Below are 27736 nucleotides of genomic sequence, written 5' to 3' on the forward strand. Positions count from 1 at the left end.
TCTTTTGACTGAGATATTCCATTTATCCAGCCACAAGGGAGAAACAATACCAAGGGATCTGGATGACCCATACAAGTCCATTCATGAAAAAATGTAAAGTAATTACAGTGACCACTACACCCTAACGTCTGTTTTACTGAAGTAAATCCAGGCAAACTCAATTTATATCAGTAGGATTACGTTAGTGTTCATTAGCCTTTCCTGACCCCACCTCCCTTTCAGAGGAAACCTTGGATCAAGCAGGAAAAGCACAGAAACATTTTTGAGAAATTGTTTTATATTCCTGGGTAACTAGGGTAGCTGAGCAAAATAAATATTTAACCCGGCTAAGGATATGTATACATCAGCACATATCAATGCCGTGCAACTAACAAACCCCTTATCAATCAATATTTACAGTCAGCTCTTGAAATTAAAGCCATGCAACTGGAGCTTCTTACGACAAAGATGACGAAATGCAGTTTTTCTCAGTTCTCCCCCTGCAGCTGCCCTGTGACGCCGTCATCCTGCAGCCCTTTGCACCTGTGCAGGTAACCAGAACCTCGCGCAAGTCCAGGTATTTGCCCTATCGACTAAAGGTCAGCCTAGACACAATCAGAGATAGAGGAGCAGGGCACAGATCAGTCGGAGAACACACGCTTGTTTGTTCGAGTTTTCAAACTATCGTGATCCGATCCAGCTCCAACTTAATCCTCAGGAAATTCCAAAAGAAGGCGATTCACACCCTAAAAAGCACTTTGTACGGCGCTGGCAGAGATTTCCCAGCTTTTCCAGTGTCACTTTCTGACAAATCAAACCCCAGTTTGATTATTGCCTGAAGAAGGCAAACTAATCCAAATGCATTTGCTGAAAGAAGCAGCTAATGCAGAGTGGCAGTGGCTAGAAATCGCTGTGTTTCTAATGCAGTTTCAGGTGAGAGGTCAGTCTTTAATGTCCCATATAGGATAACGCATTATGGTGGTTGGTATTTTTTTTCCAAGGCACTTTCCCACTGTCCCCATCAGTGGCCTACATCTTTTTTTTTTTCAAAAATCGTATCTAGATCTTCTTCACGTTTACTACTCACTGTGGGAAATTTCCTAAAAGCCTGGCAGTCCTAAGCTGTAGCTGATTAAATCCTAGACAGTAAGCCTATTGCCAGTGATTTCAAAACTAAATTCTGTTCACCTCTTAGCTGTCTGCCTTGTGTTTCGCATTGACCCTTCTTATCAAGATAGGAACTGCAAACATTTTGATGAATGCACAGAAAACTCCTCTAATGAAAATACTCATGTTTGAGAGAGTTAAAGACTTACCAGTTTGAGCCAACGCACAGGCAAATTTTAAAGCCTTTCCTTACCTGGGAACAGGCTGTACGGGCCTCGGAAATACTGTACGAACAACGGGTCAGGACCCTGATGGGCTTTGGCTGGTCGCACCCGTTGGCATCAGCGGAGGAGCTGTCTCTTCATCTAAGACTCCAACTGAAGGCTCGTTTTTTGAGTGTTAAAAAGATGCATTTTAAAAGACCCCTTCCCTGTCCCAAGATCTCACGCAACAGAGCATCAGTGACACCCGGCAGACGGAGGGCCAAGAAACAAGGAGACGTGACCAAGGGCACACCGGAAAGCTGTGGAAGGGTTCACAACCGAACGTACAAGAGCGCGAGTCACAAGACCACCCTGCCAGCCCTCTACCGGTGCTAATGCCAGCTTTGGCCTCTCCAGCTGTCAGTCTTAAAAATTCCATGTGCACGAAACCTTCCTTTCTCCCGTTCCCCCAGTCATCATCACTGAACAAAAAAATAACCGTACCGCATAGCAGCTCTTTGGAAACATGCTCCTGCCTCGCTGCAGAGTGGGGCATGAGCCAATGCCTATTCTAATTAATTTCATTCACAAAACTTGGATTTATTCGATGCAATTTTTTGGCACGCTGTCAAATATGACATAAAATTACATTAGTGTCATAAGAGGAAAGGATTAGTCCACAGAGTTCTTTGAAGAATTGTGTTGGCACTTGGCTTTTTGTAAAAATGCCAGCAGCTTCCCCTCTCTCTAGGGGAAAACACTGCTCAGCGAGGGTCTGAGCCAAAGCCTCTTTGAGTCTGTGGGAATCTTTCCACCGATTTCCATGGGCTCGAATCGGCTCTGAGCCTCAGATGTCGGTCGTACTGACATCTTCCTCCCACACTTCGACACTTCGATAGGGTCATTTATCAGGTAGAGTGGAAGACTTTTTGCCCTTGTTTTTTTTTAAAGCCTTAGTTATAGCAATTTGCTGCCGAAAGAAGACCAACTTTGTAGCTATGGCATAGGTGTAAGTATTCGGGATGTCTGGGTTTAATTGCCTGATCTTGAGGTCTTTAAATAAGTTGATTAGAACCAGATTTGTCTGAAAGCATAACACTGGCTGTGCTGTGGCAGAGCAGAGGCCCATGTAGCCCAGCATCTTCTCCCTGACAGCACCTGAAAGCAGACACATCAAGAAGAGGATAAGAGCAGAACTAATATAACCAGAGGTCCAACATCTTCCCAGCCCCAGCCGTTTGCAGTGCAGCGACTGCGTAAGCGTGAGATGGCCCCTGGCACTTAGCAGCAGGTTTTCGTCTGCCACAGGGCTGGTATTTCCAGGGGGTGTATCCCTGGGTGAATGAATTCTCAGTCGGCTCAGCGCCTGAATTAGCCAGCTTCCCCCTGACACGCCCGCTCTCAGGACTGTAGCATGCTTCTCCTACCAGCATTGCCCCCAGGCCTCACCGTTCAGACAAGGGGGCCCGGGGACAGGGATGTGCCAAGAGAATAAGCCGAGTAACCCAAGTGATGCGGGGAATCTGTAGGGAAGCATGAAAACGAACACGCAGATTACAGTTATAGCCAAGGATAAGCTTAATCCTTTCTTTTTATACAGTTTTTAGCACAACAGGAAAATGAGGATAATGTTTTCTATCCCCACTCCTCCTTTATTTGACTCGTATTTTTAGCCTAAGGCTCTTTGAGATGGAAAAGAATTGCAGGCACGGCTAAACTTGCGGCAGACACAAACCACCGACCACTAACACTGAAAACAGAACATCAACTGCCTGGAATACTGATCTTTGCTATGTTTGTACCTCTTTGTTTACTTACACCTCACTACAGAGCTGCCCCAGAAAGCGACAGATGATACAGTCAAACGTCCTTCCCTTTACATAAAACATACCATGCGAACTGGGCAAACGCACGCCCTTGGGACAGGTAAAGCTGTTTGTTAGTAAAGCTGTTAGTAGGTATCGGGAGCAGCGGCAGCCACGTACTTTAATTGCAGTATCTATCTCGATGGTAATGGCTAGCACCAAGCCCAAAACATCAGATCCCCATTCAAGCTACTGCGGATTTGTACGTTCACGGGCGGCTTTGGAGAAGAACAAGGCTGATGGGTGGCTTTTACTGCGGTGGTCTCAGAAGCACTAAGCTTGCGTGCCTCGAGCCTCAAGAGCACAACAAGATGTTAGGGCAACTGTATGCTATAGGAACTGAATGTACTTCATCTTTGATATAACATTGTATATACCATATAAATAATACTTGAAAAGGCTTCCTATGGTCGGTCGTATCTGTACGATCAGATATATGCTAGGAACACACATGTTGCACGTCTTGGAGGCATGCGGTTTTGCTTTAGACCACAGCTCTTTTGAGATTCATACTTCACACAATCTCACTGGCTCTGCAAACGCAAGTGTCGCCATCAGAGCCCCTCACGTCCCAAGTCAGAACCTATGTACTGGCCTGAACACTAAAAACAACACCCCAGAAGGACCCCTGCATGGCAGCGCGTACAGAGCAATGGCCTAAAACATTGGTAATTCTCTGCAGAAAATTTTTACTTGCTGTTCCACTAGCAAATTTTAATAGAGCTTTGCATTCATTAACCAAGAGTGATGATGGATCCAAGAGTTTAAAGAATCAAAGGACCAAATTCTGACCTGAGGTAACTCATCCGAGCTCCATTCAAGTCCACGGAGCTGCTTTACACCCACCGAGGACACGGACCGAACTGCCCGTGGCAAGCTCACTTCACAACATACTGGCGTCTCAACAAGAATGACTTCATGTTTTCACCTCTGCCCTCCCTGCGCCAGGCAACGGTGAATGCCACAGCAACTCTAAGGAATGGCTTGTAGGAGGCCTTAGTTCAAACAGTGTTTGTGTTAGAAAGGGTGTCTGAGAGTTGTTGTCCCTGTGACTGTGGCTCCCTTCAGCATGATATTTGCAGAACAGCTACATTTGCCATCATGCCTCAGCGATCTAATTGCTGCTGTTACGAACATGTTGAATGTAAAACTATGTAAACAGTGTGACGCTCTGACAGCCATTCTTGCTTACTGACCTGTGGAAAAGTCTATTTTTGGCAACTGCTGTAGGCCACTGCGGTCGCTGTAAAGCCGACAAGGCAATGCCCACATTTCGAGCCTTATCTTCAGCTGACACAAGCATGCACAACACAATTCGATCGAACTGATGCCACTGAAAAGGCCTGGGTCTTTTTTTAATTGCACCCAACTCTGCTTAGATACTGAAGTTGGAGAGGAAGCGACAGAAAAAAACAAGTTGGAAAAAATAACCCGTCTTTCACAATTAAACAACTAAGCCTTATTTCTGTGGCTTGTAGCTTTAGCTTTCAAACACCCAGTCTCCTCCAGCTGGTTAAAGATCAACTGACTATCAAAAACTATCTAAGGTAGTTTGCTGAGGACAGTAGACAAGCCTCCCGCTACAAATTTAAACAGACTGGTCTCTCCAGTTTCTCGTAGTGATTCACACCTACTGTTCCCAAATTGGCAACCTGTGAGCAAAAAGATCTCCCCAGCATCAGCCTGCGGATTCCTCAGGCTTGATGGGACTGGTTCTGCTCATACCCACAGCGAGAGACGTTTGTCACCAGCAGTGATATGGACATACTGAAGACTATCACGGGAAATACTTGCGGAGACCTCTTTTCTGAGGACCTAGCTTCTTGGCTCCCTCCCACAGCCTGTCACCAGTGGAGCGATACTTGTTTGCTCTTCCCTGTAGCGCAATACTATCTTGTCTCTGCCCGGTGATAATTTTAAAGGCTGTTCCCCCCACTCAGTTTACCTGTGGCAATTCGACCTGGCTAACAGGGCTGAACACTTTTTGCCTGATTGCTCAGGCATGAAATATATCAGAATGAAAAACGAATGTGATTTCTTCTGGGCCAGCAGAGGAAAGTGTCCTGAAAAGCCCTGTATTAAAAAGCAGGGGAAGAGAAAACAGGTAATTTTGTTGTGCAACTCTAAACGTCTTAAGAATCAGATGGCAGAAAAAGGACTAGAGCAGACCAGCAAGCTAAATCCACCACACAAAAGATACCAGCAGCAGGGTACGTGAGGCAGGAAATCGTAACTCAACTTAGCAGGGACTGGGAAGTGCACCCAAGGTACGCTCAATAAGGCTCTGTAATTCCCCGAGATGCAGGGAATACATCTTACTCTGGCTTATTCTGCCTTCAGCACAATGAAGTGTGAAGTCTCAGCAAGCTTCCTCATAGCACACCAGTTGCAGACCTGAGGTCTACAGGAATGAACAAATCCATACCTGTCTGAGTCCCTTGTCCTGGAAATGAATGGGCAAAACAAGTACAGGGAGGTAGCAAGGAATGGGCAGAAGAAAGGAACTGGTTTAGGAACAGCCTTTTAAACAAGTTACATATGAGCTGCCCTGTTAAAGAAGCAGAGAAAGCTGAACGTTTGAAAACTACCACTGAAGGCTCCCGAGCTGAGGATGAGACAAACAAAATGCAGCTAGAGAGCATCCATGAAAAATCATTTAGCAGTTATCTCCCAAACAAGGATCGTCTTAGGGAATGGGCACAGTATTTACTTAACACTAGGGCTCCTCTGGTCATTCTCTGCCTCTGCCCTACTGTAAGGCCATGAGCAAGGAAGCAGAAAGCGTATAAATTCACAGCTTTACAGGTGTCTCCTACTGCAAGTTCCTCCCTGATGTCAGCAGGACGTTTGCACAGGAGTGAAAGGCAAACTATGATCCTCATGCACTAACTAGTCTGGTACTGGTTATTTATTTATAGCCATTCATATTTATTAAGTATCCTTGTGAGACAGGTAATTTTTCTCATCTCTGTTTATTGTAGTCTTTCCTCTCATATTGAGTTTTCTCTGATTTTCCCTTCACGTTCCCTTCATTGCAACTATTCCCACTCTTTTCCTTCATTAAACGGATCAATAACAGACTGATGAAGACTGACAGTGATGCGTCAGTACTGAACTCGGCAGATGGCATTCCAAGGGAAATAACCCATCATTGCATCAGCCTGTCTACAGACCCAGCAAGGTGTTGTAACATCAATTTTTGCTTAGTAACACGAGTAGAGGCTCACTCTGCTGCCACTGGTACTAAAAGCTTACCTTTGTCCTAAAATAAAAACCAAGATTAAATAGCAATCTGAGTACGCTACGTGGGCTACACAAGTGTACGGAGCGGGTCAAATGTATTCTGTTGGTCCTGTTTGATGGTCTCACTACAACACGTGTGAATAAAAACATCTGTGCTTTCTGTCCATTGCTATGTCTGGTGTCACCATCACGCTGTTACAGAGAGCTCCTGAGTTTTTAATTAGAAAAACAAACAACCAAACCTTCAAAAACATGCTGACCTTGAATATGCCTTGAAAGGACCAAAACCACATACACCAAGCAGACTTTGCTATTGTTTGCGTATGACTTTGAAGGGGTAAAGTCCACGTCAGTGTGAGCTTGTGTCACTCCTGAGCAAGAGCCCTCATGAATATTGAAATCACAGACTAAAAATTCAGGTCACAAATGACTGGTCAGTGAGTTTTCAGACTGCTGGTATTTGCAGTAAGCAACCCTAATCCACTTCAATTAAATCATTATGGCCAATTTACAAAAATCAGCACCTCAAGCACACTAGTGCTTCCTTTACCAGCCTTAATGGCTAAACCCATTATGTTTGGGGTAAAGATAATCTGCACACCCTTGGTGCTGTAGCTTTACCTCAAGTCTGGCTTGCAAACCTTTGTTCACATTTCATCACACAGATACGCTGCCTGCCCAGCAGCATCGCACTAACTGAGATGAAGGCTCCACGCGGCTCAGGTTCTGTACTGAGCTGCTTTCCTTGATTTGTTTCTTTCGCATCCTGCCTCGTTTCATTTCATATTGTTGGAAGCTTTTATTTAATGCAGAAACTCACTTTCGCCTTGCTGCTTTCCTCTTTCTCACCATTCTCCTCTGGGATCCTTCTTTTATCCCTTCTCACCCACTTTCCCTCTAGCACTGCAGACAAAATCTTTGTCTTCTACCTTGCCACCAGCTGGCCAGAGTGCTGAGTCTTGCCACCTTTGGTGACAGAGAGAATTCAGAAAAACTTGTGACCCACTGCCCGCAAAGCAGTCAGGACCTCACATTTTTGTCCTTTTGCTGCTTTCAGGCCAGCGCTGCAGGGTCAGCTGGGACTGTGTCAAATTACCTGAACTGAAGGCTGGGCTCTTAGCTCTTAATTGCAATTTTTCAGTTCTAAGTTTATGGATTGTCACTAAGCTTTAAACATGCACAGAGGGCCTGAAGTACCTTGGCAAGGGAATAGTATGTTAATGTAATAGCTCTTAAAGTTAATGTGCTTGATCTTTCTAGTGGTGATGAAATGAAACCATGAAAGGCTCCAAACCAAATTTTCTTCAAGTTCACTATAGTATTCCAAACCAGGAAAACATGAAATACCCTTGCACACTCATTAAAAACGAGAAGAAAAGGTGAAAAGGTCTTGGGAATTGAAAAATAATGGAGAGAGAAACTATTACGTTACACTGTGAAGTGTAATTTCGGAACATAAAACACTGCTGGCTGATTGTTGATTTTTGCACAGGTGGACCACCTCCTCTTTCAATAACTCATCAACTGTAATGAGAACCATGCGATAGATGCCCACTGGGATTGCTCTGCCTCTCATGATTCCTACTGCATGTGAAAAACTAGTCAAGGCAATTAAATAGTTGCTAATTTTCTCATTTAGCCTGAAGAAAGAGGCCACAAAGCTTTCTAAGAGATGTGGTCCCGTGATTCAGGCATCTCCCAAGGAAATATTAGGAGCTACTGAATTTTGGTCTGGCTATGACACTGCTGACCTTGAGTACAACACTTCTCTGTCTATAAAGACATATATGCATACATACATACACATACGTGCACGTGCGCACGTATGTATCTGTGTGCGCGCGCATACATATCCAGGCAGAGAGAGTGCTTATTCACACCTGGTGTCCGGTTTGAGACACACAGGAACCGATCTTCCCAATGCACTTTTTCCACTTTGTAGGCTGCAAAAGGGCTTTTCACAAGATGAGCAGGTTTTAGTCTCCACCGGAGAAGTGCTGCTAATGAAAATATCTAAGTGAAGTGGAGAGGAGGAAGTCTGGGATGAAACAACTCCAATGGGACTTTAGGTTTGCTTGTCTATCTTTTCCTCTTTCCTTTTCTTCTTATCTCTTAGGTGGACAGATCAAACGCCAGAAATAATTCTCAATTTACACCAAACAGTTATTTTACTAGTTCATCTCGGCAAAATGAAATTAAACTGTGACAAACGGGTTCTATTTTCACCATTTTGCTAAGTTAGTTTGAATTAAACATTTTGTTCAGTCAATACAGTTGGACCACAATCTACATGGGCCTTAAAGAAAAACCATTTATTTTTGGAAAACACTCAAACTGCAGTGAACTACTTTTGCAAATATCCTCCCAATGGCTACACAAACCATCTAACAGTTCTGTATACGAATATTAAGAATTTGTCATAAGGTGATTGTCAGTACCTAAAGGTGCTTTAGGTAAACAACAGAATATAGCCAGCAAAAGCACGAAATATACTCCAGAGAGCAGGGGGGTGTCTGAGCTGTTCATACCTGTCCTACTTGGACATCACCGCTCAGATGGTAGTCACTTGTTCCAACTTAGTGACCCAAACTGACACCATTTGTTTGGCTAATGACAGCTCCTCAGCTATGCTGATCTTGACCCAGATTCCTTTCTGGCTAAGTGTGGAAATTCAGGACAGAGCATTCCATAAAGCGATACCAGCTATCACCTAACCGGCACAGAAAAAAATGTTTGGACATGCCCACAGTAAAAAAAATACAGGAAGCATCTCTGTCAAGGTATTAAATCCCCCCTTCCCCAAATTCCAGACCCAAACATCTCTGATTCAAAATGAACCTCAAGATTCAAGTTCTGTATCCTGACCCTAAGACAAACATATTTATTATTCATGTCACCAAAGAGAATCAGCACAATTTGCTTAGCTGAGTTATGCTCAGCACAGTCAAACCCAGCACGCGGGCATCACTACTCATTACCATCTACCAGGCCTTTGACAGCCAGGGAAACGGCGACATAGAACACGCGCGAGAGGACTCATTCAGGGATAGCGCAGAGGTTGTTGCTCAAAAGATGCAGCTGAAATGGCCGCTCTTCCCCCTAGATGACATCCCGAGTACAACATCGGTCAGACTGCTCTCAGTCAGCACAGCCACTCTCTCACTCACCTGCAAAACATGAAACAGCTCCAAATCTTGCTGAGGCCGGTGGAAATCTTTCTGCTGTCACAGCAACAGCGATAACGTGCAGCAAATGAGGCAAGAGCTATGTACAGAACTGCCACCCTTTCACAGGGAGCCCCAAGCACTTTGAAGGAAGACGGGACAGCTTGTAAATCACTGAACAGGAATCCTGGATTGTCATGTGGCAGGGGACCAGGGGAAGAGATTTGGATATGTATTTCACACGCTTGGAGGTACCAGTGACAATGGAGTCATAGAAACGTTGGCTGAAAAGAACAAACATTTGCCCTTGGGTTCATGCCTCTGTGCTTAAAACAAGGCCTTTGCCAAGATCAGGCGGAGTCATAGGCTTTCAGCTGGAGATGTGAGGGGAACGGCTGTGACACCCTGCAGGGCAGGAGAGAGAGGGGGAAGGAGTGTTGGATCTTGCCTACCTGCGGACGACCAGCTTCAGTTTCTTGTAGGACCCTTTAACCAGGGAGATGGCCTCTCTCCTGGAGCTGCTCAGTTCCACCTCATTGATGTTCACCACTTCATCACCAGCCTGCAGCTTGGAAGGCAGGGAGTCCGCTTTACCTCCCTCTTCGATCTGCACGGGAAAGAGAGGAGAAAGAAATGGTGAGGCATGCCTGTCACAGTTTGGCTATCACATGCAGAGCTGAGCATACATTTCTGTTGAGGGAATTAGGCCTACCAGCCCCAAACTCAGCTCTCTGACTAAGAAATGTTGTCTCCCTTTGCCAGCCAGCTTCCTCAAAGGTCTCTGCTTGCCTCCCCTACACTTCAGATAGATGGAAGCTAGGGATCGGCAGCCAAATTAATTCTGCCAAGAAGCGCTGTTTTGAATAAGCCTGAAAAGTCTTTGGTATTTGGAAGCAGTAAATGCCAGCAAAACGACCGCGGAACGCCTCCTGGTAAGAGCACCGAGGCACAAGCCCAAGGGCAGAGCCAGGATTAGAAGAGCTTGGATGTGATTTTTTTGTTCAAGCTTCTCTTCGTGATCTAGCTGGCTGATTAACAACAGCTTCTTGCCTACTGGCCAGCAACAACGCGGATGCGCATAGGTGCACGTAGTTAATGACATGCAGCACCTCTGTAGGATTTTTCAGCTAGAGATTTAAAGAAAATAGACAACTATTTTAATTTTATGAGAAAGTAAGCAGCTTGCTTAAGGCTACGTAGTGGCAAAGCTAGGAGAATCCTAGGGCACTTTCCTCTGTTTTGTATGGTCCATCATGCACATTGTGTAGTCCTTCATGGACATTGGTTCTCCACCAGTGTGCCAGCAGAAATACACCAAGTCTGCAAAGAAGTAAGTGACACGGCAGAGGACACGAACATTTGGCCCAGAATCTCTGAATCTCAGCCTTGTGCGCTAATGCACTACCTCATAGCAGAGGGCAAGGCTATATGTGAGTTAACGCACTGCAAATCCTGAGTTTCTGGAGACTCAGGAGTGCCACCGGTTCAGACTGCAACTGGTACAGCTTTTATTACAAAACTTGCCACAAAAAAACCCTGATATTCAAAGCACCTGGCAGTCCCTGTTCAACAGAAGCTGTGTTAGGAATTGCCATGTGACCCACACTTAAGTATAGCGTCTCATGGCACACTAGAAGCACAATCTCTTCCTTCAGGCCTTCACCTTCCCAGACATCATACTGAGACAGAGAGATGTATCTGAATCGGATTAAGACTCTGATCCAGCCAGGGGAAGGGCTGCTATTTGCAGCGGTACCATTTTCTGAGCAGTGAAATTGCACGCATACTTCTGGAAGTTACTTTTATTTCAAGTCATGCCAGGCAAAGTGTAATTGAGCCATAACCCCCACATGTAACTCAACGCATGTAGACGTATTACCCAGATTTTTACCAGAACATTAGTTTCAGTGTTGAATGGTGATTTCTCACAGGCGAAGCCAGTCTGTTCTTCTGAACAATAGTATTCTAGCTCATGTACCTTCTAAAACTCAAAATCTAACTTCCACAAACATTAGCTAATAAATTCGCTGAACCCCATACAAAGGTAGGTAAAAATCATTGTCATTCATCCTACCAGGAAGTCATTCCACTGATGAATGAGTTTTTTCTTTTCTTCTTAAGAATGGATAAAACCACAGGAATAAGACTTCATATAAAGAGCCTTGTATCACAATAACCAGGAAAGGTGAGAGATGAAACATTAGGCCTTGCTGCCAGCATAAATAAATAAGAAACTGAAAATGCAGTACTGCTCCAGTTTGTTGCTGCTGTAAAGAAAAACAGGTGGGTATCATTTCAATGAAATACAATAGAGTGGGATATTATGGGTTAGACTAACTTGTGATATAGTCAACAGAAGGGATTTTTTTGGTTTGTTTTTGTTTTGTTCTGTTAGATCGCACATAATGGAGAAGAGGCATTCTTGGAAAAATATCTCCTGTAACAAATACCAACTACTTCAAAGGCTGAGATACTCATCAGAAGCATTTTTATTAACTTCCGCCTTGATGAACCCTGACGTTAAAAAGTCATCACCACCACCATCTGGGCTTTATCCTCTAATAATCCAAATTGTATTTATATATTCTAGTTCTTTTCGCTCCACGGGATCACTGTCTTAAGGTTCTCTTTGCAACTACGTGGGCTAGACATTTCTTTTTCTCCCTTTTTTAGTGAAAATGGCAATCTGGATTCTTCCCCAATCATCTTTATAAATAATGTGAAATCAAAGACTTTAAGGAAAGACTAAACCCCGCAATACTTCTGATAAGGTTGCTAACATCATGAACAGCTCTGAAAGAAATCCGTCTTCAAATCCTGATGCGTTCCAGCCTATGCCTACGCCAAGGGCTCTTAAACTGCAGCTTGCAAGGCCGCATAGCCAGCCACAGTACCATAGTAAAGAATGCCTTTAAGGGAAGTTTGCTAGCATGAGTAGAGAGTCATCTGCAAGGAATTCCAGAGGCTGAGAATAATCTGCTCTGCTCCTGTCTACTTAAATTGTCCACAAGCAAGACCTAAAACAAGACCCACTTTTTGTGATTAGAAGCTTTTGATGGCAGCATCAAAACCGTATTACTTACGTACCTAGAGAGAAAATAAATGGAGATATGGGCTGATCTTTTGTTGTTTACATAGTTATCTCATCTATGAATAATCTGTTAGCCTTCTCATCTGTCTATTGCTTCAGTACGGTTGTGTCATCTATTCGGCTGGGGTTCCCTGGATGCAAATTCCTTAAAGTTCCTGGAGGAAAACATTCACAACAGGCCTGTGACCTGGCACTATTGCTCAGAGAGTGAAAAGAGGCAAAAAGACGCCCAAGTTTCCACCAAAAGCCCAGAAACAGGGCACTGTCTCCCAAAGCAAGGCTCAGATGCTCCATGTTCATTTCTTCTCACTGAATGCCTCTGAAAATATTTGTGTTTAAGGAGTGGTGATATTTCAAGGGAAGGACTGAATGATTCAAACAAAACAAGCTGCACTATAAACACAAAGCTCTATCTCTACCCAGTGTAACAATTGTCAACAAAGCAAACAAACCTCAGCGTACATGTAACCTATTTAAATGAACACCTGCTTCGCAGGACAAGGCTGAACAAAGTCAAGGGTGGGACTCTGCTGGGTCTGGGATGCACTGAGCAGTTACGGATGGAAGATGCTTGCAAAGCTATACCCGCCACAGCAGACAAATAATACGCAGGGAGGCCGCTTCTGCATGTGGTTACCTTCTCTGAACAACCTGTCTCGCCGTGAGGACCAGGTCCCAAGTCAGAGTAAATGAGAAGGCAAGTCTTCAACTGTTCGCTAAATGTCAAGTGGTTCTAAGTGCTGTCAGTCAGCGAGGGCAAAGCCAGCAATACCGTCTGCTGTTTTAAGCGTGCAAGCCGTGTTGGAGTAGTTCAAGCAGCCTCAGCATTGTCAAAATCACCCTCACCAGTCACTTGCGCCAAAAATGTAATCGCCGTGAGCTACAGGACCTAGCGTAAGGGGTTAATCAATAGCCAGTAAGACCTCTTATGGTTCATTTCAGTTGAGAAGAAGAAGGTGATATGCAGCCAGCAAACCTTCTGGGTGTAGGATTGTCGCTCATCCATCAGGAGCAGGAGGAGCCAGCGGGAGCCGGCCAGGGACTGAAGTTTTTTTCCTTTTGGCTGGATTGAGCCAACCACTCTGCCAAGCCGAGTTATGAGAGGCGACTCTGATGAGCACAGGGCGGGGAAATACCTAAAAAACAGGCTGGTTTTGAACTTCATGTGCTGGGCTAAACCTTAGGGGGCTGGATTCAATGGCTGGTCTTACTGCAGGTGCTGTGAGTAGAGCCAGCTGCCCAGGCACTGCCACGTGGGGAGAAGAACCCCTCTCCTTGAAACCAGCAGGAGCATCTGTACAGCAAAACACTTGTCAATAGCATAAAGACTCTTGGTTTCCATGCCTCAGTTTCCCACTTGTAAAACGGACACAATCGTTACTACCTTTGTCCTGTCTGTTTAATGTGTGAGGTCTCTGTGGGTGGCAATGATCCAAATCTTGGCTCTCATTCCACGGGCTGTCTCTGTGAATCCCTGACTCACAGGCCCTGACCCTGGGGAGAGTTTGTGCCGATTAGAACGATGTGACGGGAAAGTATCGCCTTCCAGAAGGTGTCCCACCATCCAGCTACACGATGGGTCTCCTTCCTGCAAAATCCCATCAAACTTCTGTGATTTCAGCATCTCCCCCCCCACATCGTTCCTTCTTCTGTTTTCCACAAACATATCTAGCAGATTCTTTCAGGTTCTTTCAGGAGAGAACAAGATCTTCCCTGCCAAGCTGGCCTCTCCCGCGTCTTTCAGACCCACTTCAAAACACCTCAACAGTCACCTCGAGCTGACGCGAATTCAAGTCCCTTCAGTTGTCCTTCCTGCAGTAAAGCCTTCCGTGCCCACTGCCCTTTCCTGAAAATCCCAAAGGCCACCCCTGGTTCTGCTTTGCATTAACACTCCGGCCCATTTTCTTGCATTAGAGGAGGCTTCTTGTCATTCAATAGGTCCTGCAGCAGACTTTGAACCCATCTGTTCTCCCTTTTCCTGGCTTACTGTAAAAGCAAGAAGTTGCTTAAGCAGATCACCAAGGATACATAAGACTTATTACTACTGTCTTTTGTTTGGCTCGCTATGGTTACTGTAGGTTCAGAGAATGCTCTCTAACTGAGTTCCTTTCTTGATTATTTTAAAGAAGTTTTCTTTATTTATTCCTCTTTTCTCTTCCCCTTCTTTGAGGAGCTTTTGTAACAACAAATCCTCTGTAGCTTTTAAGATGGATTATTCCATCTTTGTGTCCTTTATATTATGAATGGTGCATGCGATTCCTAAACCGTAAACTTGCTTGCTGAAGTTTCTCGATAAAAAAAAAAAAAGTAAGAAAGCAAGCAAATATGTATGCACACTGTATGCAGTTCCACAAGTGAGAGCTCTGCCACGCAGCAGGTTAGTACAACTCCTGAGTGGCACCGGGAGATGCTCTGGAAAAAAGAGTAAGCCAGCATAGCCGGGTGTTGACATAAGCAGCAGCAATTGCAGTGACAAACTACTGCCCTTTTCGTGTCAGATATTGTAATGATGGGAAGGGAAGCATCACAAATGAACTGCTGGAGATGGCTGTGCAGAATTCCTGAGCTGCTGAAAAAGATTTTATAGGAACCGACAGGGTGAGAGAGGAAGAAATTTTGCTCCATGAAGGAACTGAGAGAGGTAGCTTCCTCCGCTGCAAGGAGTCTCTGACTCACCCAGGAGGACCATTACAGAAAAATGTTCTCTGCTTAGGACCCCTTGTTTTCAAATATTTTACTGGAACCATTTTCATTCTTTCCAGTGGAACAATGCATTTCCAGTGGATCTGGGGTTCGCCTCTTCCTTGTCCTTCACGAGGTCATTAGCACTGGTGCAACTTGGGGGAAAGGCTTAAACCAGCTGTGCGTTTGAGAGAAAACACAGGAAAACTGACTGTATCCATTTCCAAATTCGACAGTCAAGGTTTTAATCACTTCTCAGGGCCCAGACTGAAACACCAAACAGGTGAGACGGGGGTCTTTCATTCACCTGGCTGCTATTAGGCATGATACAGCCACGCCAGACCAGTCGCATCTTGCACCCAGTACAGAGCCGTGCACACAGGGGCCCACTGGGCCAAATTTGACCTGCTCAGTAAACTCGCTGAGTAGCTGACTGATTTAGGCTTTATGTTGGAGATGGAGATTTTTAAGCCCCTGTGGAGTTCAGAGATGGTTCTCAAACTTAAAAACAAAGTTGCAGAGCTGCTGAATGACTGCAGAGAATATGCTGCTCCCCTCAGTCAGACTTAATGCCATGTCACAACTTGGGGGCAGCGAGTGTTTCCCATGCAGCAGACAGAAATTCTTCCTCATTGTCCCCAACCTCTGTGTCAGCGTGACAGAGCAGTTAAGACAATTCAATCAAAAAATAGTTAAGTCAAAGGTCTCCCCCTGGAGCCATGTCTCTGCTGGATATCCCCATCCCTGATGCAGACATGCATCTCGAGAGAATTTAGCTATTGACATTTACTCCAAGCCAAAGAAAGTGTTGCCAAATTAGTTATTGTTTTATTCTGCAGGGAAGCAAGGAAGAGGTTTTTTTCTCATAGGGCTCTGGATTGTTCTACAGTAACATTTCTGCTCCCAAATACAAAGCATAGCAGCGGAGAGACTAATCTATTCCAGGTAGTCATACGAGGTTCACATAGAATGAATTCACCTTGAGAGGCTGAACTTTATTCAGTAGAAGAACAAGCTAAACTACACGGTTTTGAAGGGTTAGCAGTGCTATGAAATCTTTCTGGCATTTCAAAAAAAAGACTGTTATTTAACACAGGCAAAACAACATATTTTCTCCCACACTCAGCCTGAACCATGTTAATGAATATACCTACTTGGCTTGGAGCAAGACACCTAGCAAGGAAAACTCCAGCCCTTACCATTCACGACTGTAACACTTCTGGCATTCCCAGGCTTATTTTCCAGATACTAGATCAGAGAGGCACCCCTGTAAATCTAGAGGGACATCTACTCACCATGTTGGCAGTGACAGTCACCAGCTCTGATTGTAGCATTGTGGCCGACATCAGAGAAACTCAGCAATATTTGACCCCATACAGAGAAGAGTCACGAGCTCAGGGCTGCACCGGACTGTCACAGACAGCTCACGGCTTCTTTGCAGCATGTGCGTGTGTGAATGTGTCTCTGGGGACAGAGAGAGTCATTTATTTCCTACCTGTCAGGACAAAATCAGCTCACCTGCCCCTCCACTGAATTCATCAGCTCATGCTCTAAGGATACATATAAAATATGCTGCCTTGATTCTCAGGAGCGGCAAAATTCAGTGTCAAGGCTGTGGCAGAGAGCTTCCCCCAGTGCTGTGCCCTCCCCAAGTAGCTGAGGAGACCAAGACAGCAGGAGCTCGGCATCCTCTCTCAGTGCAGCTAGCCCTGAGGAAAGTGGGGTACCAAGGAGCACAGCCAGCTCCCAGCCCCTTTCCTCTCCCCTCCCGGCTGCTGGGGTGCACTTCTGCTGTCAAAGCTGCTTTCCCCACCTCCAGGTGGCCAAAGGTAGGTGGTGCTCAGAGAGAAAGGCCATCCATCCCTCACGGCGGCAGAGGAGCTTCCTTCAAGATGTGTCTGGAGAAATCACTCCTAGTCCCTGTGGCTTTGCTGCTCTCCTGTTCCCCTGCTCGGAGGCAATCCTTATTTTGTCTGTGCCTAAGGCTGGACCGGATGAAAGCTGAAATGAGCAGGAACTACTCACGTTTTTTTCAGAGGAGGGATTTCAGGCAAGTGAGTCGTATTTACTCAAACTGGAATCTGTCCAGGACGCTGAGTGAAATTGATACAGAGCCTCTGTCACAAAGGGGACCAGGACCTCACCTTTTATGGGTATTCCCAAAAGCCAAAATGAAGCACATGCAGCAGCGGCAAAGCGTTGCTTGTTCCCGGCCGAGTGCTACAGATCCAGATGGAAACCTGCTACAGCCCTGTCTCTCCGCGTCTGCACCTGCACTACCCCAGGACAGCAGGGAGCAGCACTGACCCTGTGCCATTTACAGCGCCTGGCTGCACACCCGGCTGTCCCCACTTCAGGGGACAGCGCAGCCCGGGAGTGAAGGAGTAACCAGACTGCTTTCCTGTAGTCTCCTAGTCTGGATAATCTGGAAACCAGCAGTGCGGGCAATATACTGGAGTGCCCCTGCGCCAGTGCAGGCAGAGGCTCCCTGAAGGACCAAGACCTTTTCTAGTATAATTTATCGAGGGCAGGCACCAAAGCAAAGTGGCTGCGGGCACCAAAGCAGCAATCCAGCTGCAGAAATGCCACTGTGGTCCATGCAGGGCGGATGCAAGTTACTGACAAGTCGCGAGGATTCAAGGTCATTCCTAGGACTACCCTGCAGGCTCCAACACTTCCACACCTTTCCATGTCCAGCATGATTGTTTCCTGTCCTGGGAGCAAGGTTAATCTCAGCAGTCAGCCCCTCAGCAAAAAGCGGCAAGAAGTGAATGGAAAACAGATAGCTGGCTTCAGCTACAAGAGATAAGAAGACATGCTTGGATGAGTTTGCGTCTGACTCCTCTTGGTGTCTCTAAATTCCTAAGCCAGCAAAGGAAAGAAGGCTTAGCTCTTAAGATAATTTTCCACCTTCTTAAGCACAGAACTGTTAGGCTCCCACAGAGATTTTTACATTGAAAAGTGGAAAGGGCAGAGAAAATCAAGTCTTCTTTCAGCTAATGCACAAAGAAAGAGGGACCTGTGTTACAGCTTTGTTCAGGCCTTCAAGAAGCCTCCAGGAACTTTTCTGTAACAAGAGGCAAAACTAACAATAAATTTTCTCCACCCCTCTCCATATATACAAGACAAGGAACTAATCTGTGTTTGCTCTACGGTAACGCCTAGAGCCGTATGAGGTCCTCTTCTAGAGGCATGGTACAAACACATTATCACGGACGGTTCCTGCCCCAAGCCTGACCATATAAATGGACAGGTTAGACAAAGAGAGGGACAGGGACAGAGATGTGGAAAGGCTGTGACAACAGCGAGCAGAAGGACAGCGGCAAAGCCCGCTCTCAGCTACACGGTGACATTTGCAACATATGGGCTGAACCTAGGCTAGGAGAAGCAAGAGCACCTGCAGGACAGTGGAAAGATCAGATTGTTTTCAGCCAGCATAAAGCCAGCTGTGACGTGCCCAGAGACTGACTGCAAAATGACGTTCTGACATGCTTTACAGTGGCAGCAAACAGTCCTTCTCCTGCTGACCCAGAGAGACGGCAAAAAGGTGGGTAGAGACAGGAGATGGCTTCTTTCCTGGCTCTGGGTGTCTGGGGAGCCAATATCTCAAATATCATTAATGCTTCTTCCTACCTTTCCCTCCTGTTGTTCACAGCACGCGGCAACTGGGCAAAGCAAGGAAAAAAAGCACCGATGTGTGCCTGAGTCACAGACAGAGAAACTACGGAAAAGCGATGCCTGTGCAGGTGCAGAGTAACGCTCACCCTTTTGCAGTGGTAAAATTTGAGGGATCGCTTTCTCCTGCTCTTTCTCCGTTTGCTGCATGAGGCCAGCTTTTATTCCAGCTGAGTCTTGCCTGCAGAACACACCCTGCCAGTGCACGTGGGAATCAGAGAGCCTTACTTCTTTGTTCGCGGTTTGGTTTTTGCAAACAAACCATTCCATGCGTGCCACAGAGGGTATATTACCAGGTGATACAAATACGGGGGTCTGGAGCACGTTCACCCGATCCTGTTTGGTCTGCAGCGATTATCAGGGCGATAGCAGCTCAAGGGGCTACAAGAACTCATTCCCTGTTATTCTGTTGTACCTGATACAGCTCGCCCCTCTCCAGAGCACACAAAGCCAGTGACTGCACATGTCTGAGAGTTAATATTTGCTTTGCAATGGGAGAGTTAAAAATAGCTGTTTGTCAAAGAGTCTGCTGGAAAGGTCTTCTGCTCTGCCCCAAACACACCCAAGGCTTCCGCACTCAGGACTCCTTTTTTCACCCTGCTTTGCCATCCTGCCAACTTCACAGTTCTTTCTCACATTTCTCACAAGGTTTCAATAATTAAAAACCCAGTTCCTATGACATTTAGACAGTGAGCCCATTACAGTCTAGGCCACATGTGGCCACCCAACATATGAGAGAGCACTGCCTCAAAGCTACTGCACGGCTACTGAGTCCACCGTGGAAGAGCACGGCAGCGGAGGACCACTGGCAAACCCACATCTCCTCACACACTCCCATTCCCCAGCCACTCCTCCTCCTATTGTGTTCCCGGTGTGCAGGGTGCCACTCATCATCCTCATCACCGTCTCTATCCTCATCATCATGGCAGGAGCCAATGCAGCATGCACCAGCGTTACCCACAGAGATGAACTGAGCCTAGCACTTAATGTTTCTCACCCAGTGCCATGCCCCAGAGAAAGCTGGCAATGAGCCTGTGATAACAGTTGTGATCATTAAAACTGAGGTGAGGTACTGTTAAGAGACTGCCTGAACCCTATAAACCCTGGGATTTTGAGGCAATGACATCAAGGGCTCCCTAATCCTTTCCATAGGCACCTGTGCAGACCCCCCATACCGTCTCCAACAGCCCTTTGTGGTGGTTGCAGTGTATCCCTCAAACTGTGGGACGTCACAGACCAACATTCACTCACAAATCAAAGTGTAAAACGTGCAAGGCCTGGCCCACCTCAAGAAATGTCACCTTTTGCACGGAGTGCAAATGGATAGGCATAGGAACATGTTATTATTTTTTTGCTGTTGTCAGTTTCTTTTGCTTTGCATACCCTCTTCTCACAGCATGACCTTACCTACCCTCCCTCCTCCTGTCCTTGCCATCTAGGAAAACAAACCAGTTGGAGATGCGTCGGCAAAATTATATTTGTTACCTACTCCAAGGACAATTTTTCAAGCCTGGGGAAAGCCAAACCTACCATCACAGGAACTGCCATAGTAGGAAATGTAGTTATTTCTTTAATCTCCCTCCTGTCTGTTCTAAAAACAAGGAGCAAATGACAACATTCGGAATTTGCCTTTCAATCCTTGTAACACAGCACTGCCTTGTGCCCTTTTTTACAGGATGCTTTACCCGTCTTCCCAGACTTTTGTATTACTTTTCTATACTTGCTGTTATGACTTATGTTGCCATAACCCCTAGAAGCTGTAGCTTGACAGGGTGAGCAACTGCCACGAGACTTTCTTTGGATTATGTCTTCTTGGGGTAACTGGAAAATATTTCCATGTAAGAAAATACGGCTGAGATGTACGCACCTGCGATCGGTTCGGAGAAGAAAGGAGAGAACCAGCAGGCCCTCGAAGCACAGTTGTTGAGGGTCTTTTTCACCACATGATTAGACAGTGAACTTCCTGCCTTGGCGCATTGCTCACGTGAATTCAAAACAGAAATGCCAAGAAAACCTGCCCTGCGATCAGGTAATTCCATAAATTAGGTAAACCTAAAACGATGGGATTTTCTGGCTACTGGAGCAGGTAGTACTTATCTCTCCTGGAGACAGATCCTTGGCCCCACCATGGCCAGTTACTGCTTTTGATGTTTCCCACTTCTCTTTCCCGTATTTTCCTTCCCCAATATTAACACTTCCATTATACCTGTTATTATAAATAGCAATAATAATAGTAATGACAACAGTAATAATGATCCTCAAGAACTTTCCTTCCATTAGCTAATTTGGCCTTTCAGCACCATGGGAAGACAGCAGGAAGTATTGTTCCTAAATTAGAGAGGAATAAAACCAGAAGCAATGTTTACGTAACTTTTCCAGGGTCACAGAAAGAATCACACATTAGTGCTGGAGTTGCACTCTCTACTCCAACTGCCAGGTCACGCTGCACTCATGCCAAACGAGACTCCCCCCCCTTTAATATTTCTACCGTGTCCCTGGCATTGAACTGTTTTTCTCTCACAGCAATTTTCCCTTTTCTACAACCAAGAGGAACTGCCCTTGGATGTCCTTCCATCTATATTTCGGGTTCCTCACTTGTCTCCACAGTTTTCATTCTTCTCTATTTGCTGTGGATGTCCTCTCCCTCTTTGCGCTATCATTTTCTTTTCTTTCTTTTGCCCTATATTCCCTTCTTCATCATGCTCCTCCTTCCTCCCCGAGCCTACTAATACAAACTAATAACCACTAAATGGTCTATACATGGGAGGAAAAAAACCAGACGAAGCAGCAAAGCCATGATTGATGAACCGACTGCAGCTCTTGCCAGGCACTCAATAGCTGCCTAAGGGATTCAGGTATTCGCTTCTCGCTCATTTTAATGAGAATCAGACATCAAAATTTTTAGGGACTCTTTGAAGATCGAAGCTTAGAGCAGCCAACAGCAATCAACATACAGCTCAACATCACGAGACGTGTCCTTTAGGGCAAGAGAGTAGTGCTGGCATCCCTAGGTAACGAGAAGGAAATGCTAACGGACTCTCCAGAAGTAGCCGGGCCAGTTCATCGCAGCACGGCGGCGCGATGCTTTTTGACTCTCTGCCAGGTCACACACACTCCACAATAACGCAGCGAGAACTCCCCTCGGACCAGATAATGGCAACAGCGCGCGGCTTAGAGTGACGGTGCCAGTACGAAAGAGGAATTTTACGGTCCAAGCCATTGTCATCACATCACACTTGGCAAACCCTTTCTTTATCCCCCCGGCCTTCTATAATTATTAAAAAGTCTTCTCAAGTGAATTTACTGCTCATGAAAAATGCCAGGCTGACAGCCCTGGAGATTCATTTTCCTTGCCTACGGATCAGCTTGTCACCCTTCCTCCCTGCCCCCTTCTCCCCACTGCACCTCCCGTGTGTTTTAGCGCTTTCTTGAAGGAAGAGAGCCTTGGAGGCAAAAGGAAGACTATGTCTCTGAGATCCTCAGTGAGATGGCCAGTTCCACAGATCCAAGTGCAGCAGCTATTTTTAAAAAACGGGCATTTGTGCAGCAGAATGTACTGCTTCTGGTCCCCCCTGCACTGGAGCATGGGAGCAGATCGTACACAGGCACGGCTATCTGCAGGACTGGTGTTCATGTGAAGAGCAGTTCATGGCACCACTATGAGAGTCTTCTCGTCCCAAATTGACCCATGAAAAGAATTCCCTGGCAGCATTTTCTGTGACGCTACCCTAACCCCCAAAGAGTAAAGAATCACAATCAAATACTCAGAAATGATCGAAAGCACAGGAGAAAGAGCAATCGGTTTCAATTTCATACAGGAAGAATTAATATCTTCAAATTCAAAGTGTCCGTGTACTTCTGACCGCCACCCACCTACTGCCGTGCACACCCACTTGCACACGCACATGATCCCGTGACTTTGTGCCAGCACAGGCTGGCTGAGCGTTTGAGAACCTACTGCCCACGAATCCATGTGGAAGTGTGCAGTCTTAGCTGTGCACAAGCGTCTTCCTAAACAGGGTCCTACCAGGCTATCCAAATGGAAAAGAGCACGGCAACTGAAAAGCCTGTCCTTGCTCAGGCCTTGTGGATGTCTTGCAGGGCTTCGTGGTCTTACTGGGAGCAGCAGGGAGATGGAGGAATGAACTCTGCGAGGGAGAGAACACAGCTTTGGCCGGTTTGTTCAAATCCCTGGCTCTGCAGCCACTATCCTTGTCCCCTGCTGCCACCCTGCGGCAGTTTGAAATTCAAGGGACAACTGCTTTTCTCTGCACTACCATCTCGCTCGCAGCTGGTGGGACTCAGCGGTGAGGGATGCTTTTCTAATGATGGGCTAAAAAAGCAGCTCATGTAGTGTTAACGAGAAGAGGAAGGAAACCCTGTCAGCTCAATCCTAAATCTGAATTTCACCCTTCAAACGTATGGGTAGCTCCGTTTCCAGTAACATGAGTTATGCAAGGGTGGCAAATTAATCTGAAAGGCCATTCAGTTATTACTGTTGTCGTGAAAATAGAGCAGTCACTGCGCTTAAGCCAGAGTGAATATCTCAAAGGTTCAAAGGCAGATGCGTGAATAAATTTTATGGTGTGGAAAAGCGAGAATAAACTGTTAAACAGTGGCATTTACCTTATTTCTTAATTTAGATATTGAAAACCCAGTCAGACTCCCCAGCAAATGCTGCTGTCCTCTGCCTAATTACAAAATGAAAAGGGGTCCTGACCTCTTCAGCCTGTCTGGCTGATATCTTTCAACCCTTCCTACTCCGCCAGCCGTGACCTCTGTGGTCTCTTTGCTCTGCAGCTCTCTAACATTTTTGCTGATCGTACCCTTAACCTTGTGGTTCTGAGCACGATCCCTACCAGTTTGTCCCAAAAGCACCTTGGGCTGCTAAACATTGGATAACGTTCATGTTAATAAGCACTGAATTCATTTTGTTTGGGCTCCGTGTCAATTCTTTAACTAGTGCCCAAGAGGCCAAGTGCAGCCCCGAATCCCCTTGCCCACGTGTCACCCTAAATGTCTTCAGTCTGCACATGGAGGGGTTTTTGCCAGCTCAAGAAAATGCTGGAGCAATTTTGAAAGTAAGACGATAAAAGCAGGCTTAGCTAGTGATTAGCAAGGCATTTCATAGCAATCCAGGAACTTCCTTGTTAATTTTACACCGCAGATGTGGACACTAAGAATGCAAAAGCTGCTAGGCTATGCAAGGATGCATATTTGTTCTTTTCTACTTTAAAAAAAAATCCCTTCAGATATGGGTGACAGGGAGAGGTACTCCCTAAAGCCACTCCCACAACAGAAAAGCAAAGATACTAGTGCCTGCTCTCTGTGTTTCGTTTACAGGTATCCTGACAGATGATGCCTGGGAAGAGCTCCTAGTCCTTATAAAGTACAAGGTCTGTTTTCCTAAGGCCCAGCCTTTATCCTCTCAAGAGGGCAGCAGTTTTTCCCCCAGCTCAACCATTCTCTCAGCAGACACAAGCTTCCCAAACTGCTGCAGCTGATATGGATGTGCAGGGGTGACTGAACTTAGCTAGTCTGGGATCACCAGCAGCAGAGCTGAGCGGGGAGCTCGGATTCCACAGTATGCCCCAGAAAATCAAGTTAACAGCCGAGGCAGTAAGACTCTGCTCTGTTGTGTCCTGCCCCAGCTGTACTAGCAGCGCTGAAGTTCATCAAGAGATGTACACACCACCTATCCCTCTCCCTGCTCGAATCCTCTGAAGTAGGCACATCTTTCTTGGAACTGTCTTATCAAGCCCTTCTTTTAGGGAAGGGGATTTATAGCTACATTTCCAAGCTTATTCATTTATCGAGCCAAACGCTTTTTGGCAAAACTATTTTTAGCTGCAGTAGACACACAAATGAATTTAGCTGCAGTTCAGGTTGAGGCAGGTCCAAGTTTTCAGAGCCAGTGCTGCTGTCAGGTGCCATGGAGATGGATGAGGTAAACATACCTGTAAAAACACCAGGCCCATCACCCGCTGTCTTCCTCCTTCCTGCATACCAGAGAGCTCTCGCTCTTAAGCTTGTCTTTTGAAACTATTTTCTGTGTGAAGACAAACCTCAATATTCGGTCCAGACGGCTGCTAACCTTGTGGAAGCTTATATTTACACCTTGCCCTCGATTTAAAATGCAGGGCTTAAACCCACCAGTATGAGATGTAAATGCCTTTCTAGAGTAAGGGTTTCAAATTCTTATTCTGCTGTATGTGCCGAGGAAAAGTCCACCGCAAGCGTCCCAAATACAAACTGAAAACGTGCATTCCCTTCCTGCCTTCTCCTCCACTTGGCACCATTTCCTGGTTTCTCACAGTTCTCTCATTTTTTTTGCTGCTCTTCTGTTTCCGAAAATGTCATCGAAAATAAACTGATAGGACAAACAACTACGAGATTCCCACTAACAAGGGCAATGTGAAATGACCTGTTTGGCTATTGGCAGTGGAAGGCCCTTGATCGCAGGAAAGAATTGGATTACAAAGGCATTTTTCCATGAGTACTGCTAGGCTTACTCCAGTTTTATACCTAACCTAGGGCAGCACACAAAAAGTGACCCAACTCCTGCACCATGAGAAGGCCCCTTTGACTCGCTCGTCTCTGTTCTTGCACGTAGTGTTGGGTCCTGGCGGTATCAGCATTAAAGACACACGGTGATGTATGTATGTGCCCGAGCGTAGCTGGACCGGGTACAGGGAGCACTTCACATCTGAATATTGCACAATCTTTTCCACTTTCTTCGTTTCAGTCTTAAGCACCAAAGAATCTTATTCCTGCTTCACAGACGATGGGAGCAGTCAAGAGCATCCATGGGGCCCTCGCTGCCCGGCAGAAGGTTAAGTCAGTCTGACAGTCAGGATCAGGCCCTTCTCAGAGATGGCTCCCCTCTAAAATCCATTTGATTGACTTTACAGAGCACGCTTCTGTGACCGCGCAGCTACGTGAAGGCTGTACGCTCAGAACACTACCTGAACGGGGCACAGGGGCTCACTGCGTGTGCTGTTTACGCAATGCACTGAAAACTTTACTCTTGCATCTGGAGGATGGGGAGGAGAAAGAAGGGAAGGGGAGCAGAAATAAGTAGAAAGGAAGGGAATGTGCCTGCTGAAGCCAGTCGTTACACACTGGCTAAACCACATTTCTTTAACTGCCATAGCTCCAGGGGCTAAGGCAGCAGGCACATGTTTTTATAAGCTGAATCATACATTAATGAAAATCCCAGGACATTCCTGTAAGAGCAGAGGCATTAGTGGTAACTGGGATGCTGGCCAAATTCCAGTGAAGGTAACTACATTCTGTTTCCCTATGGTCTCCCTGCCGCTTCAATGAATACGGTCAATTGTTTCAGCTCCAAGTCGCTCCGCAACGTCCCTGAGATCAGCTGCCGTACCCACAGCATCCTGTACAGTTCTCTGGGATATCATTCTCACTTAAGGAATCTTTGTGGAATTTAAAAATAGGTCCTGTGAACGATGAAAATGTCCCTTCTGGCAAACAAGTTTGCAACAACAGCTTTGAGTCAAACAAGCTGCAGAAAACTTTTAAGATTGCGTAAAAGTTCTAAGAGGAAAAAAGAAAAAGTACACTCGAAACCTCAAAGCAGAAATATTGCGGCAGATGCTGCTCAGGCTGTTTGGAATTAGTTTAACTAATATCCTTCTGAGGACTTGACCAAGCATTGCTAAATTCAGTATATGCCTTTTCCATTTAATGGGGTTTGGATGAAGCCTATACAGAAGCATTTTTCAGAGAAAAAGTCCTCCCACTGTAAGAGGGCTCAGAATGGGTATTTCACTCTGCCATGACTGAAGATGGCCAGTAGCAACCCTTCCTCAAGGCTTCCAAATCCAAAGCAAACCCATACCTTGAACCCCGAAATTTGCAGCCTCCTCTCTATGACAGCCCGATCCACCACCTCAGAAAGCAACCCCTGTCTGTCCTAGGCCTGGCTTAATCCAAGAAGCAGTGAGCGGTGATTCACGTTTTTAATAAACCTCCAGAACCTAACTTATGATCTAAATCTTGGGCGAGATTTTTCCCAGCTTTCTTCACACCAAGCACCACCGCAGCCCTTCACCAGCACTACCCAGAGAGCCAGGTACTGTGCAGAGCGAGAGCAGCAAGGCCTGTGACGTGACCCTGGACTCACATCCACTAGGTCGGTGGCAGGGTAGCTCACGGAAGGGATAATTTTTGAAGATATCCTCTCTCTCTGAGGGAGTGTCTTTAACCTAGTAAGTTAAGAACAGGCACTGTCTAGTCTGTATTGAAGCAGATGAAGCAGACTGTGCTGAACATGTGAAAAGCTTGGATGAGCTTTAGAGACTTCACATCATGTTCAAATGGCCTGGCAGGAGCAAAACCGCAGGGAAATGGGACAACAAACCTTAGGGGTGCAAGTCGGACATTCCAGCTGTCCCAGCAGCGACTTTTGTGAAAGCTAATACTGTACTGCTGCTGTTTACTCTCACCCTTGCCAACATAATAATTAAAAATGTACAGTGCTGGCCCTTTGAAAAGCTGCACAGAGCAACAGTTACAGCAAAAATCCCAGCATCTGTTCCTCAAGCTGAATTAGGACCAGAGCCAGCTGACCCTCTTTTTGTTGAATCACCCTTTTGCTGACAGGACAGGCCTCCAGATTTGAACAGAGGATTAGCAGTTTGATTCTCTCCTGCATTTTGGCCCTTACTGGGGCAAGGATTAATGCCTTAATCGCATTCATAGCCA

General features: G+C 45.9%; 1 protein-coding gene across 1 annotated transcript in view; it reads right to left on the reverse strand.

The window, feature by feature from the left end:
- The window catches only part of SHROOM3 (shroom family member 3), a 152911-nt gene that overhangs the window by 96091 nt on the left and 29084 nt on the right, over positions 1-27736 (reverse strand). The window contains exon 2 of the mRNA XM_009477183.2: positions 10014-10168. Within this exon, the coding sequence (XP_009475458.2) occupies positions 10014-10168 (155 nt within the window). The remainder of the gene's footprint in view (positions 1-10013; positions 10169-27736) is intronic.

This window comes from Nipponia nippon, unplaced genomic scaffold, assembly GCF_047370975.1.
Source record: "Nipponia nippon isolate SJK-2023a ecotype South Korea unplaced genomic scaffold, ASM4737097v1 scaffold_6, whole genome shotgun sequence".
Classification (NCBI taxonomy): domain Eukaryota; kingdom Metazoa; phylum Chordata; class Aves; order Pelecaniformes; family Threskiornithidae; genus Nipponia; species Nipponia nippon.